Source organism: Ovis aries, chromosome 18 (assembly GCF_016772045.2).
Source record: "Ovis aries strain OAR_USU_Benz2616 breed Rambouillet chromosome 18, ARS-UI_Ramb_v3.0, whole genome shotgun sequence".
Classification (NCBI taxonomy): Eukaryota; Metazoa; Chordata; class Mammalia; order Artiodactyla; family Bovidae; genus Ovis; species Ovis aries.
In genome coordinates, this window is record NC_056071.1 from 45,347,287 (window position 1) to 45,362,956 (window position 15,670).

At 35.5% G+C, this 15,670-nt stretch overlaps 1 protein-coding gene across 13 annotated transcripts in view; it reads left to right on the forward strand.

Annotated features, from left to right (window-relative positions):
* MIPOL1 (mirror-image polydactyly 1) overlaps positions 1-15,670 on the forward strand; it is a 353,644-nt gene that overhangs the window by 206,185 nt on the left and 131,789 nt on the right. For all 13 annotated transcript variants that reach the window (XR_009597112.1, XR_009597113.1, XR_009597110.1 and 10 more), the window contains one exon: positions 10,638-10,732. Coding sequence is in view for 5 of the 13 variants with exons in the window: in XM_060401446.1 (XP_060257429.1) it covers positions 10,638-10,732 (95 nt within the window). In the remaining 8 variants the exon portion in view is untranslated. The remainder of the gene's footprint in view (positions 1-10,637; positions 10,733-15,670) is intronic.

A 15,670-nucleotide genomic window follows, 5' to 3' on the forward strand; every position in this document is an offset into this window, starting at 1 on the left:
TAAAGAAACTTCCAAGAGCTGTGTTTAAGTAGAAGGAATGTGATTCTATAAGGAACTTCCCAAGGAGGAAGGAATGAAACACAAAAAAGTGACATATACACTTAATCAAGAAAATAATATTAATAATGTTTTGGGGGAATTAAACCTAACTAAGGTGAATTATAATACATTTTAAAAACAGTAATAAATAAATTGGAATGAAAGTAAAAAGGGTTAAAGGGTTGTAGGTCCTCTCATTGTCCAGGAGGATTAATGTTATATTTATGCTAAATCAAATTGAATCTTGTAATTTCTGGGATAATCATTAAAAGAATGTGAAGGAATTATTGCATTAAATGAAGAAGGGGAAATGGGATAATAAAAGAACCCAAAATATAACAAGAAAAGATGATTTTAAAAGAAAAATGTAGCAGAGCTAACAGGCCAAATAGAAATCACAAGATAATATATGGAAGTGTTAATCACTCAGTTGTGTCCGAATCTTTGCAATCCCATGAACTGTAGCCCACCAAGCTCCTCTGTCCATGGGATTCTCCAGATAAGAATACTGAAATGAGATGCCATTCCCTTTTCCAGGAGCTCTTCCCAACCCAGGGATCAAACCTTGGTCTCCTTGTTTGCAGACAGATTCTTTACCATCTGAGCCACCAGGAAATAAGAATATATACTTAAGCCCAAATCTAGTGGTAATTACATTAACTGTAAAGAGATCAAATGTCCTAGTTAAAAGGCAAAGATTTTTAGACTGAAAAAAATACAGGCAAACCCCATTTTATCATATGTTACTTTATTATACTTCCCAGTGAGTTTTTTACAAGAGGTTTGTGGCAACCCTTTGTCAAGCAAGTCTTCAGTACAATTTTTCCAACAACATTTGTTCACTGTGTGTCTCTGTCACATTTTAATAATTCTCACTATTTCAAACTTTTTCATTTTATTTATTATGGTTATCTGTGATCAGGGATCTCTGATATTACTATTACAAAAGGATTATGACTCACCAAAGGTTCATATGATGATTAACAATTTTTTAGCAATAAAGCATTTTTGATTAAGATAAGCACATTGATTTTTATAGACATAATGCTCTTGTACACTTAATAGACTACACTATAGTATAAACGTGACACGTACATTCTGGGAAGCTAGAAAAGTCATGTCACTCAGTTCATTGCAGTCTCCATTTTATTCCAGTGCTCTGGAACTGAACTTGCAATATCTGAGTTCTGCCTTTATGCTGTTTACAGTAGTCACATCTAAACCTAGGCATGTAAAAAAGATTGACATTAACAGGATATAAAAAAGATACGCCATGCAAACACTAATAAAAAGAATGCTATGAAAACTCTATTGAGAATTTGAAGCTGCAAGGTTTTCCATTTGTTTTGCTTTGTATACAATAGGTGACATCATAAGCTCACTGACAAGGTGGTTCCTGTCACAGCGCAGTGTTCCTATGCCAACACAAGGTTACCATACAACCATTAACTCCTTTCTTCCTTTCCATCATTATGTGTCCTGGCAAATCTGTTCTAGAACAGTGTGAATTTCAGGTATTTGTTTCATTGCACCCAGAAACATGTTCATCTAGACAAGGCAACATTTTCTTTCTTCATTTCCCCAGGTATCTGACAGCATTAGCCAAAAGCTTATAAAGACCAAGAAATATTTTAGGTTCTATGTATCTGGCTCTCCAGATGCGTAGTTGGCAAACAATGGCCTTTGGACAGGCTCCTTATTTTTGTAAAGAAAGATGTTTTTAGTACAGCCATGCTCATTGAAATATGTAAATTATGATATGTGAAACGAATCGCCAGTCCAGGTTCGATGCATGATAGAAGGTGCTCGGGGCTGGTGCACTGGGATGACCCAGAGGGATGGGATGGGGAGGGAGGTGTGAGGGGGGTTCAGGATGGGGAACACGTGTACACCCGTGGCGGATTCATGTTAATGTATGGCAAAACCAATACAATACTGTAAAGTAAAAAAAAAAAAAAAAAAAATACAGCCATGCTTGTTTATTTATATATTGTCTATGGTGGCTTTCACTCTCCAACAATAATTAAGTAGCTGTAACACAATCTTTACAGTTCACATTTTTAAAATGTTTAAGAACTGTAGTTCTTAACAAGCATTCTCTTGATGGCCACATGGTTTGAACTTGTACTTTAAGCCCAATTCCTTCTCACCTTATTGACCTGTTACTTTATACAATGCTATTCCTTTACTGACATAGTTCTTTCCACAGTAACTTCACATCAGAGTTCACCAGTTGTTATTGTGCAGTTTATATATTTATTCACTTTGATATGGGTATATTGTATGGGAATTTATTTTATCATTGTATCGTAATCCTGTGAGATGTGATATTATGCTTATTTTACCAAAAAGAAAATAGAGGTTCACAGGCTGTAACTTACTCATTCATAGAACTAATTGCTGGAAGTGAATCCCAAGTTTATTCTTACTTAATGTTCTGTGCTTACTTTCTGGTGTACTTCTCTCTACCCTTCGTTTCTCGGCTTCATGGTTTCTTCTCACTGCTCATAGATCACTCTCTGCCTGTGTATATTTTTATTTTTGCTTCCATTTCAAACCATAGATCACTAGACAGTGCATTACAGCTGCTTTTGAGTCTAGATGCTGATAATGCTTGGTCTAAGAAATTTGTCATGAGGACAAAAGATAACCTGTGAGGAATAACCTTTGAAAGAGCAATGCACTCCAGTAATATACTGCTGTAATCGCAGTCTTCTTATCAAGGAGAGATGTAATTAAAATCAGTCATTTGTATCTTCCTAATATAGTAGCTTCTAATTTTTTAGATATCCTTTTGCAGTGTCTCTTTACGAGCTTCTTAATAAGCTTCTGAGATTAAAGAGTCAAATACTGGAATGGTCATACTCATATTGTTTGAGCAATTGTGCAATCAGACATATTGTTTGAAAATCTCTAATTAGGTACCTTACAGATGTGTTTAATAACATAGCACAGTCCATATATTTGTGCTTACTCTGTAAAATACTTATATTAAAACAGTTAACATATATATTAATTGCTTGTTAAAAATAAGCAATATTTTCTGGATAGTTTTATGCTAATTCAAACTTCTAACCAGCCATGAAACCTTAAACAGTTCCCAAATGTTTCTCTAAACATATTGTATAATGTTAGCAACAATTTCCTCACCTTTAAAAGTAGAGGACTATATTACCTCTGAAATCCTTCTCAGGATTTGGTTCTATGATTTGATTTGTACTATATGTTTCTTTCTTTAGTAGATATCATATATAAGGTCAGATGCTTCTGTTCTCCATTTATGGAGATTTCCATTTTATGATCTTGGAGCTACCAAAGAAAGGTTTAACTGTATCAGACTATTACTATTAAAAACACATTCAAAACCAAACATAACAAGATTTTAAAGTAAGATAAAAGTGGTTTCTCCACAATATCCATACAAATATTGTTCACTGATGTGAGTAGTGTAGTCTTTTCTTTGTGATTCTACATTACTAGATAAAACTAAGGAAATAATGTAGTTAGTTTCTGAAGAGTAGCAGTAATAGTACATACAAATGGTTGTCCTGTTTAGATGGTATTATTCAAGATAGATACAGTTTAAGAATAATGAGATAATTATAAGATTAACCTAACATTAATTAACCAACATGTTTTCAGTCACTTAAATAAGTTAAGAACAAGGTGAATAAGTTCTGGAGAAATGCTAATGTACAGAATAGTAACAATACCATATTATATATTTGAAAGTTGCTAGGAGAGTAAATCTTAAAACTTCTCATCACAGGGAAAAAAAAAATGTGATCATGTGAGGTGATGGATGTTAACTTACTGTGGTATTTATTTTGCAGTATGTATATATAGGACTTCCCTCAGCTCAACTGGTAAAAAAAAAAAAAAATCTGCCTGCAGTACAGGAGTCCAGGGTTTGATTCCTGGGTTGGAAAGATTCCCTGGAGAAGGAAATGGCAACCCATTCCAATATTCTTGCCTGGAGAATCCCATGGGCAGAGGAGCCTGGCGGGCTATAGTTCACGGGGTTGCAAGAGTTGGACACAACTTAGCGACTAAACCACCACCGTGTGTGTGTGTGTGTGTGTGTGTGTGTGTGTGTGTGTGTGTGTGTGTATAAAATCATGATGTTGTACACCTAAAATTAATATAATGTTATATGTCAGTTATAGCTTTAAAACAAAAAGAAAAGCTATCCCACACACAGCCCAGAATGCTAGTATGTTGAGGTTTAAGGGAGAAATATATATTTTGTTCCAAATAGGCTTGAATATGTGCTTGAGTTCTATCAGTCACTAGCTCTGTTATACTTACAAGTTGATTAATGTTCATGGACCTCAGTTTAATCATCTGTAAAATAGGGGTACTGGGAATTATCTCACTGATTTGTGAATATAGTTGTTGTTCAGTCGCTAAGTCATGTGTGACTCTTTGTGACCCCATGAACTGTAGCACACCAGGTTTCCCTGTCCTTCACTCACTCCTGGAGCTTGCTCAAACTCATGTCCATTGAGTCAGTGATGCCATCCAAACATCTCATCTTCTTTTACCCCCTTCTCCTCTTGCCTTCAATCTTTCCCACCATCAGGGTCTTTTCCAATGAGTTGGCTCTTCATGTCAGGTGACCAAAGTATTGCAGCTTCAGCTTCAGCATCAGTCCTTACAATGAATATTCAGGGTCGATGTCCTTTAGAATTGACTGGTTTGATCTCCTTGCAGTCCAGGGACTCTCAAGAGAATCTTCTCAAGAACCACAATTCAGAAGCCTCAGTTTGGCACTCAGTCTTCTTTATGGTCCGCCTCTCACATCTGTACCTGACTACTGGAAAAACCATAGCTTTGAATATACTGGCCTTTGTCAGCAAAGTGATGTCTCTGCTTTTTAATATGCTGTCTAGGTTTGTAATAGTTTTTCTTCCAAGGAGCAAGCATCTTTTAATTTAATGGCCATAGTCACTGTCCACAGTGATTTTCGAGCCCAAGAAAATGAAATCTGTCACTGTTTCTACTTTTTCCCCATCTATTTGCCATGAAGTAATGGGACCAGATATCATGGTCTTAATTTTTTGAATGTTGAATTTTAAGCCAGCTTTTTCACTCTCTTTCACTTTCATCAAGAGGCTCTTTAGTTCCTCTTTGTTTTCTTCCATTAGAGTGGTATCATCTGCATATCTGAGGTTGTTGATAATCTTGGTAATCCTGGTAATCTTGATTCCAGCTTGTGCTTCATCCAGCCTGGCATTTCAAATACTCAGTACAATGTCCAACCCATAGAAGGCATTCAACAAATGGCATTGCTATTGTGGTTAACCACAGATGGGTTTTGTTTTTGTTTTTTATTGAAATCTAGTTGATTAACAATGTTCTGGTAAATTCTGCTGTGTAGCAAAATGATTCATATACACACACACACACATGCTCACAAACACATTCTTTTTTATATTCAGTACATTGAATATAATTCTCTGTGCTATACAATAGGACCTTGTTGTTTATTGATGCTCTATATTTAACAGTTTGCATCTGCTAACCCCAAACTCCCACTCGGTCCCTCCCCTACACGCCCCCCTCTTGGCAACCACAAGTATTATGGTATTTGTCTTTCTCTTTCTGATTTACTTTACTTAGTGTGATAATCTCTAGTTCCATCCATGTTGCTACAAATGGCGTTATTTTGTTCTGTTTTATGACTGAGTAGTATTACATTGTATTATACATGTGTGCCCCACCATTGTCTTTTATTCATCTGTTGAAGGACATTTAGGTTTCCATGTTTTGGCTATGGTGAATAGTGCTGCTTTGAACATGTGTCTTTTTGAATTATAGTTTTATCTGGGTATATGCCCAGGAGTAGGATTGCTGGGTCATATGTCAACTCTGTTTTTAGTTTTTAGAGGAATCTCCATATTGTTGTCCATAATGGTTAGACCAGTTTACATTCCCACCAACAGTGTAAGAGGATTCCCTTTTGTCCACACCCTCTTCAGTATTTGTTATTTGTAGACTCTTTAATGGTGGTCCATCTGACCAATGTGAGGTGATACCTCATTGTGGTTTTGATTTGCATTTCCCTGATAATTAGCAGTGTTGAGCATCTTTTCATATGCCTGTTGGTCATCTGTATGTCTTCTTTGGAGAAATGCCTATTTATTTCTGCCCATTTTTTGATTGAACTGTTTGGTATTTTTTTGTTGTTGAGTTGTATAAGTTGTTTGTGTATTTTGAAAATGAATCCTTTGTCAGCTACATTGTTTGCAAATATTTTCTCCCATTCTATCGGTTGTATTTTCATTTTGCATATGGTTTCCTTTGCTGAAGCACAGATGTTTTTAAGTTTTATCAATTTAAGCAGCATGTTTGGCAGTTTCTTTATAATGTATATAACTTAATAGAGTACATAAGTTTTAAAGTATATAAATACACACACTTATCATGGGACCCAGCAATTCCACTCCATGGTGTTTACCTAAGTAAGAGAAATGAAAGCATATTTCCACAAAATTATCTATAAACAAATGTTTATAGCAGCTTTATTAAAACTACCAAAAACTGGAAACAATCCAACTGTCCATCAACTGGTGAATGAATATACAGATTATAGTACATCCATGCAGTGGAGTACTGCTCAGTGATACAGAGGAATGAACTACTAATCCGTGTAATAATATGAATGAATCTTTAAAAGCATTAAGTAAAAGAAGCCAAATTCAAAAGGCTGTCGACTATATAATATTTATATGATGTTCTAGAAATGGGAAGACTATAGCAGTAAAAATAAAAAATCACATCACTGGTTGCCAGGAATTACATGTAAAGAAAGGACATTGATTGCAGTATTGCACAAGGGAACATTTTGGGATAATGAAAATATTCTGTGTCTTGATTGTCATTGTTATAACAGAACTTGATAAACTTGTGAAAATTTATACAACTGTACACCAAAAAATGGGTGAATTTTTACTTTGCCTCAGTTATAGCTCAAATGGCCTACCTAAAAAATTCATGTATGTATATATTTATATATGTTATGAATGTTTTACTTTGATAAAATTTTTACCTGAAAATGTAAGTTTAAAAAAAAGTTATACTTTTGTACAATGTTTGCCTAAATCTATGACCATATAATCGTCCCTTGTTATCCAGAGGAGATTGGTTCTAGGAGCCCCACAGATACCAAAATCTGCAGTGTTCAAGTTCCTTAATTGGCCCTCCAGTATCTGCATATATGGAACCTGTGGATAGGGAAGGCCAGCAATACTTAGAAATTTTGACTCACTGTAGGCTTTGCTCAAAAATATATTTAAAGTGTATGTTCAAGTTTAGAAATGTATAAACAATCAGATATATTATCTGTAAATACATAACTATATTGTAAAAGTATAAAATACTCTTGAAAATGATGAACCCAAATTCATGGAAATGTTTCACTTTGAGGTTGGAGGGAAGGAAGGAAATGTGATTAGTGAGTGCAACACATGGGTTGGGATAAAAGATTTCCTTTTTAATAAAAAGCAAAATAGCAAAACTTCTTTTAAATCTAAAACAAAGTTTTTAATAGTATGTAAAGATACCATCAATATTGTAAATAGATTTATTTGGTTGTAGATATATATATATGCTTGTATATATATTTCTAGAAGGATATACAACAAACAGGTAACTTGAAATCTCAGAATATTTGTAGTTTGAAGATTAGGGGTGGGAGATTGACACGTAATTACCAAAAATACGGGAAATATGATGCCAAAGAAATAGGCAAAAATATCTTGTTTGCTAATTTTTATTGTTTTGGGGACTACATATATTTTTGACCTGCGATGTGATGGAAAGAATCAACACGACTGAGTAACTAACACTTTCACTTTTCTTTCAATAATGAAACTAGGAAATGCAATAGGTATAAACAGTGCATGTAAATTAATTAAATTTTCTTACATTGTTTATACTCTTTGTGACCCCATGGACAGTAGCCCACCAAGCTTCTCTGTCCGTGGAATTCTCCAGACAAGAATACTGGAGTGGATAGTCCAGTATCCCCTTCTCCAGGGGATCTTTCCAACCCAGGGATCGAACCCAGGTCTCCTGCTTGCAGGCAAATTCTTTACCTTCTGAGCCACCAGGGACATTACACTGCATATATCATAAATCCAACTGAAAGTAGCCTATGCAAAAAAAGAAAAAACTCATGTGTCCAAGAAATGAATCTGGATCTGTCTGGTGTACAGGGATCCACGACACAAATGATGTCATCAAGGTTCAATGTTCTTCTAGGGCTATCAGGATGGACTACTCTGTTTGAACAATCTAGACCCTATAGGGATGCCCCCAGTGGTCCAGTGGCTGGGACTCCACATGCCCAATGCAGGGGACCTGGGTTCAATCCCTGGTCAGGAACTGGATCCCACATGCTGCAACTAGGAGCTTGCATGCCACAGCTAAAACATCCTGTGTGCCAAAGCTTAAAAAAAAAAGATCCCACATGTCGCAATGAAGGTCAAAGATCGCGTGTGCTGCAACTAAGACCAGCACAACTAAATAAATAAATAAATATTTTTTAAAAAATTCTAGATCATATATACTTGAGTACCTGAGGTAGTGGGGAAGGAAGTTCATCCTAGCCACCAAACAGGATTACTGTGCCATAAGGTAATGGTATTTACTCACCCCTAAAAAAGTTGACCAGATAAATGTGTATCTGATAAAGTAGCGGAAGGAGCTTGTAAGGCCAGAGGTTTATAATAGCTTTGAACATAGTCTCCAGTGCCTAGATATAAGATCAGGCATTTGAAGTAATAAATCAAATGGGTTGCTATGAAGCAACACCAAATCTTCATGGTGAACTGGGTGTAGGAAGAGGAATAAAATGTTCATTTTTACCCAAAGCAAGGAAATTTATGTACAGTTCTCACAACCCATTTTCACTGCAGAAATTTCTTAGGCATAATCTTTTTATGCCTTTTTCCTGCTACAACATTGCTGGGTTTGCTTTTTGCTTTGTGTTTGGGTTTGTTTTTTGGTTTTCTGCAGAAGTACTGGGTACAAAAGCTTAAAAATAATCATCTCAGGTTCTTAACACTGTCCCATTGTTATTTATCAAATTCTCAATTACCTGTCAAATAGTTGATATTTCTTAAATTACATGCAACAGGATGTCTGATGTTTTGTAAGTTTAATGTGAAATATTTGGGGGGCGATTCTTTTTGGTTTCTTATTAATCACAGTGGGTATTCGGTCATGCAAGTTACCCTTTCAGTTACATTTTATAGTATACTGAAAATTAGCAAAGCTGTTAATTATTGGCATCAAGAACCAGCTTTAAATGCTCTTTTAAAAATAATTTTTGAGACTATTTCATTCATAATTCTAGAATGTGACATGTTAAAGCAAGCACTTGAACATCTTAAATCTAATTAAAAGTAACTCTGTTAGGATTTGCTAGTGCAGATAGCTAATTAATTTGGTGCTTAATTTTTTATGTAAAAGTTTAAACTGCTATTTTTTATAATTCTGCATTATTAAAATAGAAAAGTGGCACTGTTTAATGTTTATTTATATTACACTCATTAATTTTCCTATGATCAGATTTCACAATTTATCTTATGACTTCATTCTTATGCAAGAAAATAATTTCAGTAAAATCATATGAGTTAAGCAAAATTAATGAATTTTGTTCAACCTCCAACTTTTGATTACTTTTTAATTATTACCTTTAGTGCAGTTTGTGACATGTATGATAACAATTTGCTTCATGTTATCTATCAAACACATTTAAAGTAAAAGACAGCCTTTTTCATGCAAATTAAACTTTAAATAAGCAAAATTAAAGTCTGACTTACCAGTACCATACTTTAAAAGGCAGGTTGATAACTTTTTTTGACTATGCTGGAAATTTTGGGAATGATGTTTGGAAGGTACAATTCTTTTAAAATTACTATTGAACTCTATTGAAAAACTGGTTAAGACTCTTTAAAATTTGACTATTTTAAGCCAAGATGAACAATAGCAACCCTTGAGTAAAATATCTCCAACATTCAAAATTACTGCCATTCTCCCTTTAGAGATTTTTTTTTTCCTGCAGAAAAGGAATTGAAGAGGTTAAGTCATATCTGTAAAAATCAGGTTGTAGTCTTGTGCAATATTTTCATGTTAAATATCAAAGATGGCTTAACATATTTAGAATTTTCTGAGTTTCTATTAATAAAGTTAAAAGAAAATCTAGCGATCAGGCAGTGGAGCCACATAAAATTTATATGTGAAACAGCCATTGTGCTTATCTCTATTCTAGATAATGCTCTGAACCCGTGTTCCACATTCTGAATTCTGTGTGTAAAGTTAAACATTGCAGAAAGGCATATATCTGATGATACAGATGAATAAGATTGAAGTTTAGTAATGAGCAAAGTTGGTAAATTAAATATGTTCATGTCTTTAATATTTCTGTTATTAATATAATCGAATTATTTTGTGGGAAATTATGAACCACTACTAAAAATATTGATGGGTTTTTAAACTCCCAGAAATTAAAGACTTCTATTCATACTATAGTAGTGTATTTTAAGGTACCCAACTGCTAGTAAATTCCTTAAAATGTTATTTACTTGCAGGCAAAGTTGTTAGCTATGCAACAAGCCAGAGAAACCGCAGTTCAGCAGTACAAAAAACTGGAAGAAGAAATCCAGACACTTCGAGTTTACTACAGGTAAAATTCTTTCTATCCTGGGCATAAAAAAATGTTAGTTTAGAAAATGTTTCTACCCAGTTTTATAGTGGTGAATGAGGAAATACCTCAGTGAAATTTAACATTATACACTTAAGACATTTTTGTAATTTTAAAATGATTCAGGCATAAAATATTTATTATTCTACCTTGTTTCCTTTTGGTATTGGGTAAAGTTTAAATTGAGACTCCCATTATAAAATGGGAATTATAAAGTTTACGTAACTCTTAACCAGTTGTCTAAATGGAACCTGCTTACGTCTTGAATTATTTGCTCATCTAAATGGCACCTCTGAAATGAAGGCATATATTTTAAAAATAGTACATGAATACCAGTAATAACAGCCTTTCAACTATCACAGTATGAGAAGTTTCTAAAGAAATTCCACTAAAAGATTTTTGTGACTAATTTAATTTATGCTCCAAGATTAGTTGTAAAATTAATTCAGTAGGTCACACTGGCATTTTTTAATGAATAGAGATAGAATAGAAAATGTCAAGAGTGAGGTAAGGGTAAATATTGTTTTGTGACATTTTTGTTTCAGTTTTGTGTTGTGTGTGAGACAGAAGATTGTGTCTGAGCTACATGTAAAATATATTTTTTCACGGTGAATCATAGGTTTTTTTAATAAAAGGTTTGAAAATGATGTACAAGGCACTGCATATTTTTAAATACTTATGAAGTTTAAAAATACTCAAGTATGAAATGGAAGAATTCACTAACTAGAGCTGTAGGTTATTAAAAGGTTTTTTAAACATTTTGATCTCCTCAAAATAATGTTCAGTGCATAAAATTCAATTAAATCAAAATCAGTTTTATTGAAATAAAATTATGAAGGTATTACATTGTGATATATTAATGCACTAATACATTAAATAACTATCTAACAGCAAGTCTATTAAAAACTGTAATTTTGAAGTAGTGATAACTATAAATAATATTTTGAAGATGACTGAAATGTGACCTGAAAATACCAGTGGTTTCTATGGGCTCAAAGTCTCAAGAACCACTAATAATACTACTGAAGATGTTGCCTATGTTCATAATCATAAGAAATACTGTATTTACATGAAGAGTGAAAAACAAAGATTAAAAAATTTTTCCCATCCTCATGTTAAGAATCCATGCTCTGAAACTGTTATTTTATGTAAATGCTAATTGGTTATTGTTATAGGTTGAATTGTGTCCCTCACAAAAATATATTGACGTCTTAACCCCTAGTGCCTTGGAATGTGCTCTTATTTGGGTCTAAATAAGGTGTTTAACCAGAGAAGGCAATGGCACCCCACTCCAGTACTCTTGCCTGGAAAATCCCATGGACGGAGGAGCCTGGTAGGCTGCAGTCCATGGGGTCGCTAAGGGTTGGACATGACTGAGCGACTTCACTTTTCACTTTCATGCATTGGAGAAGGAAATGGCAACCCACTCCAGTGTTCTTGCCTGGAGAATCCCAGGGACGGGGGAGCCTGGTGGGCTGCCGTCTATGGGGTTGCACAGAGTCGGACACGACTGAAGTGACTTAGCAGCAGCAAGGTGTTTAACAGAGCTAATCAAGTTAAAATGAGATCATTAGCATGGGCTCTAACCCAATATGACTGAAGTTTTTATAAAAAGTAGAAAATTAGCCACAGAGACACGGGCATAGAGGGAAGACTATGTGAAGACCCGGGGCAAACACGGCCTTGTGCCTGGGAAGACATGAAATATTACAAGCAAATGAATACCAAGGATTGGAAGCAAATGCCCAAAGCCAGAATAGGCACCAGGAGCATTCTCCCTTACAGGCTTCATGGAAGACACAATCCAGCTGAAACCATGATTCTGGACTTGTAGCCTCCAGAACTGTGAGACAATAAATTTCTGTTGTTTTAAGCCCCCTAGTTTGGGTACTTTTTTACAGCAGCTCAGGAAACTAATACAGTTACCAAATTCCAAGTATGTTTGGTTGATGACTGACCATGGGGAATCATTTGCTTGCAATTAGAATCAGTAGGTATGTGGGCAACCACAACCCTGGTAGTAGTTGAAGATGGCAAATCCTTTTTTTTTTTTAAGAGCATGAATATAACAGTCTTTCCTCCCAGGTGGCGCTTCTGGTAAAGAACCTGCCTGCCAAGGCAAGAGACATAAGAGATGCTGGTTTGATCCCTGGTTGGGAAGATCCCCTGGAGAGTACCCATGGACAGAGGAGCCTGGCGGGCTGCAGTCCATAGGGTTGCAAAGAGTTGGGCACAACTGAAGCAACTTAGTACACACTTGTATATTTTACAGTAGTGGATTCTCAGCTGTAATTATGCAATAGCATCACTTGAAGAGCCTCTAAAAATCCTGATCCCCATCCCATCCAAAACTGATTACTTCAGAGTCTCTTGGAGTAAGACTCTGCTTTGGTGTGTTTAAAGCTCCTTAGAAATTCCCATGTGCAGCCAAGTTTGAAGGCTGCCAGTTTAGATGCACACTTCACTGCATTAAGTTAGGGTTACTTCTTGGGAGAATAACAGAAGCCTTTATTAAGACTTATGAATACTGTGTGGTTTGTGCTTAGACCTTGGCTGTTGCGGTATGGTATTAAGTCTTTTCACCCCATTGATAGGGAGAGTTTTTATGGCACCTTCTGCCATGAGATAGGTCAGCAGGTGTTCGGTCGTTAAAGTGACAGTGTCCGAGAATGCTGAGGGTGATGTGCTAATCTTGCATAAGTTGACCTTACTTACTGAAAAACAAACCTTGATACTCCTTCTCTTTGTTGAATTGCAGAGGATTACTGAAAGATTTTTGAAAATTATGTGGATTAAACATTTATCTTTCAAAGACTTTTTAAAATCTACATGAATCTAACAGCTACATCACCTCTTTTAAATAGTTAACAATTATTGGCTCAAAGATAAGCTTCACAAAGACCCCTCTCACTGCTACTTTTTTTAAAATTGCTGATAATGTAGTAAAGCTACAGAGATTTGCAGTTAGACAGCCCTGCCTTTTATAACCTTATATAAATGAACCTCTCCAAGACCATTTTCATTTTATAAAATGAGAATTATAGTACCTACCACATAGAGGTTTTGTGTTGTTTTGTTTTTTATGGCCAGGCCACACAGCTTGTAGGATCTTAGTTCCCTGACCAGGGATCAGACCCATGCCCTCATCAGTGAAAGCACAGAGTTCTAACCACTGGACCACCAGGGAATTTTCTGGAATTGTTATAAGTACTTGCAACCCTTCACACAGTGTTTGGCTGATTATTAGTGTTCAACCAATGTTAAATTCAGAAAACTAACATCATGGCATCTGGTCCCATCACTTCATGGGAAATAGATGGGAAACAGTAGAAACAGTGTCAGACTTTATTTTGGGGGGCTCCAAAATCATTGTAGATGGTGATTACAGCCATGAAATTAAAAGACGCTTACTCCTTGGAAGGAAAGTTATGACCAACCTAGATAGCATATTGAAAAGCAGAGACATTACTTTGCCAACAAAGGTCTGTCTAGTCAAGGTTATGGTTTTTCCAGTAGTCACGTATGGATGTGAGAGTTGGACTGTGAAGAAAGCTGAGCATTGAAGAATTGATGCTTTTGAACTGTGGTGCTGGAGAAGACTCTTGAGAGTCCTTTGGAGTGCAAGGAGATCCAACCAATCCATTCTAAAGGAGATCAGTCCTGGGTGTTCTTTGGAAGGAATGATGCTAAAGCTGAAACTCCAGTACTTTGGCCACCTCATGTGAAGAGTTGACTCATTGGAAAAGACTCTGATGCTGGGAGGGATTGGGGGCAGGAGGAGAAGGGATGACCGAGGATGAGATGGCTGGATGGCATCACCGACTCGATGGATGTGAGTTTAAGTAAACTCTGGGAGTTGGTGATGGACAGGGAGGCCTGGCATGCTGCAGTTCATGGGGTCACAAAGAGTCGGACATGATTGAGCGACTAAACTGAACTGAACTGAATGTTACATTTCTTTTTACAACAAGTCAGTGAGGTAAGAGTAGAATTAAAAACAATATCACTGAAGCCAAGGAAGGAGATTTTAATTTAAAAAATTTTTTGAAGTCAAATGTTTCTAAATGGTTAAGATATGAGCAAAAAGTATCCCCTTTGTTTGAAATGAGGTGGCCATTATGGACATCTATAAGAGTAGTTTTAATAGAGTATTAGGTATAGAAGCCAATTTTTTTGGAAGTTCAAGAGTGATTTGAGGGAGAGAAGAATAGCAGTTTGAACTATCAGTTTGAGTGGTCCTTGAAGAAACCTGAATAAGAAAGATGTTATGTTAAGAATAGTGAAAGTGGATTAAGGATAAATGTCTCTGGTTTTGAATAAATTTCAGTCATAAAAGCCACAAAGACAGAAACCATGTCAAATATGCTCAAAAAGAGGGTGGGATGATTTTTTTTTTCCTACATTCTTTTTATAAATTTTATTTAGTATGGGTCCTAAAATTTTACTTCTTTTATATATCCTATTCTTCATAATCAGAAATATTACTGACTGTCGCTAGGCTCTGGGTGGGCTTGGGGGGTGTGTGTGTGTAATGGTGATGGTGATAGTTTCTCATTCAGTAGTCAGAACTATGCATCAATAAGAGTCAATGGCATGCAAACTCTAGCCATGAAGCAACATTTTTCTCAATGTAAATCCCTCCTCAAGAGGGGTTGAACACTCAATCCTGAACTCTTAGTTCTGTGTTCTAATTGGACTACCCAGTGACACAAACATTTTGTTATATCTGTATTTTTGTTGGAATTAATTATCATGGAACTGTATTATGGAACCATACTGCCAAAACAGTAATAAAAAATCGAAAGAGCATCTTTGCTATTAACCAAACTTTTTTTCTGATGTAGACAAGCTCCAGGCTTTCTAGGCTTCAAGATCTTTAACTTGGACTTGAGGATTTCTCTAGTTCTAATATTCTGTGAC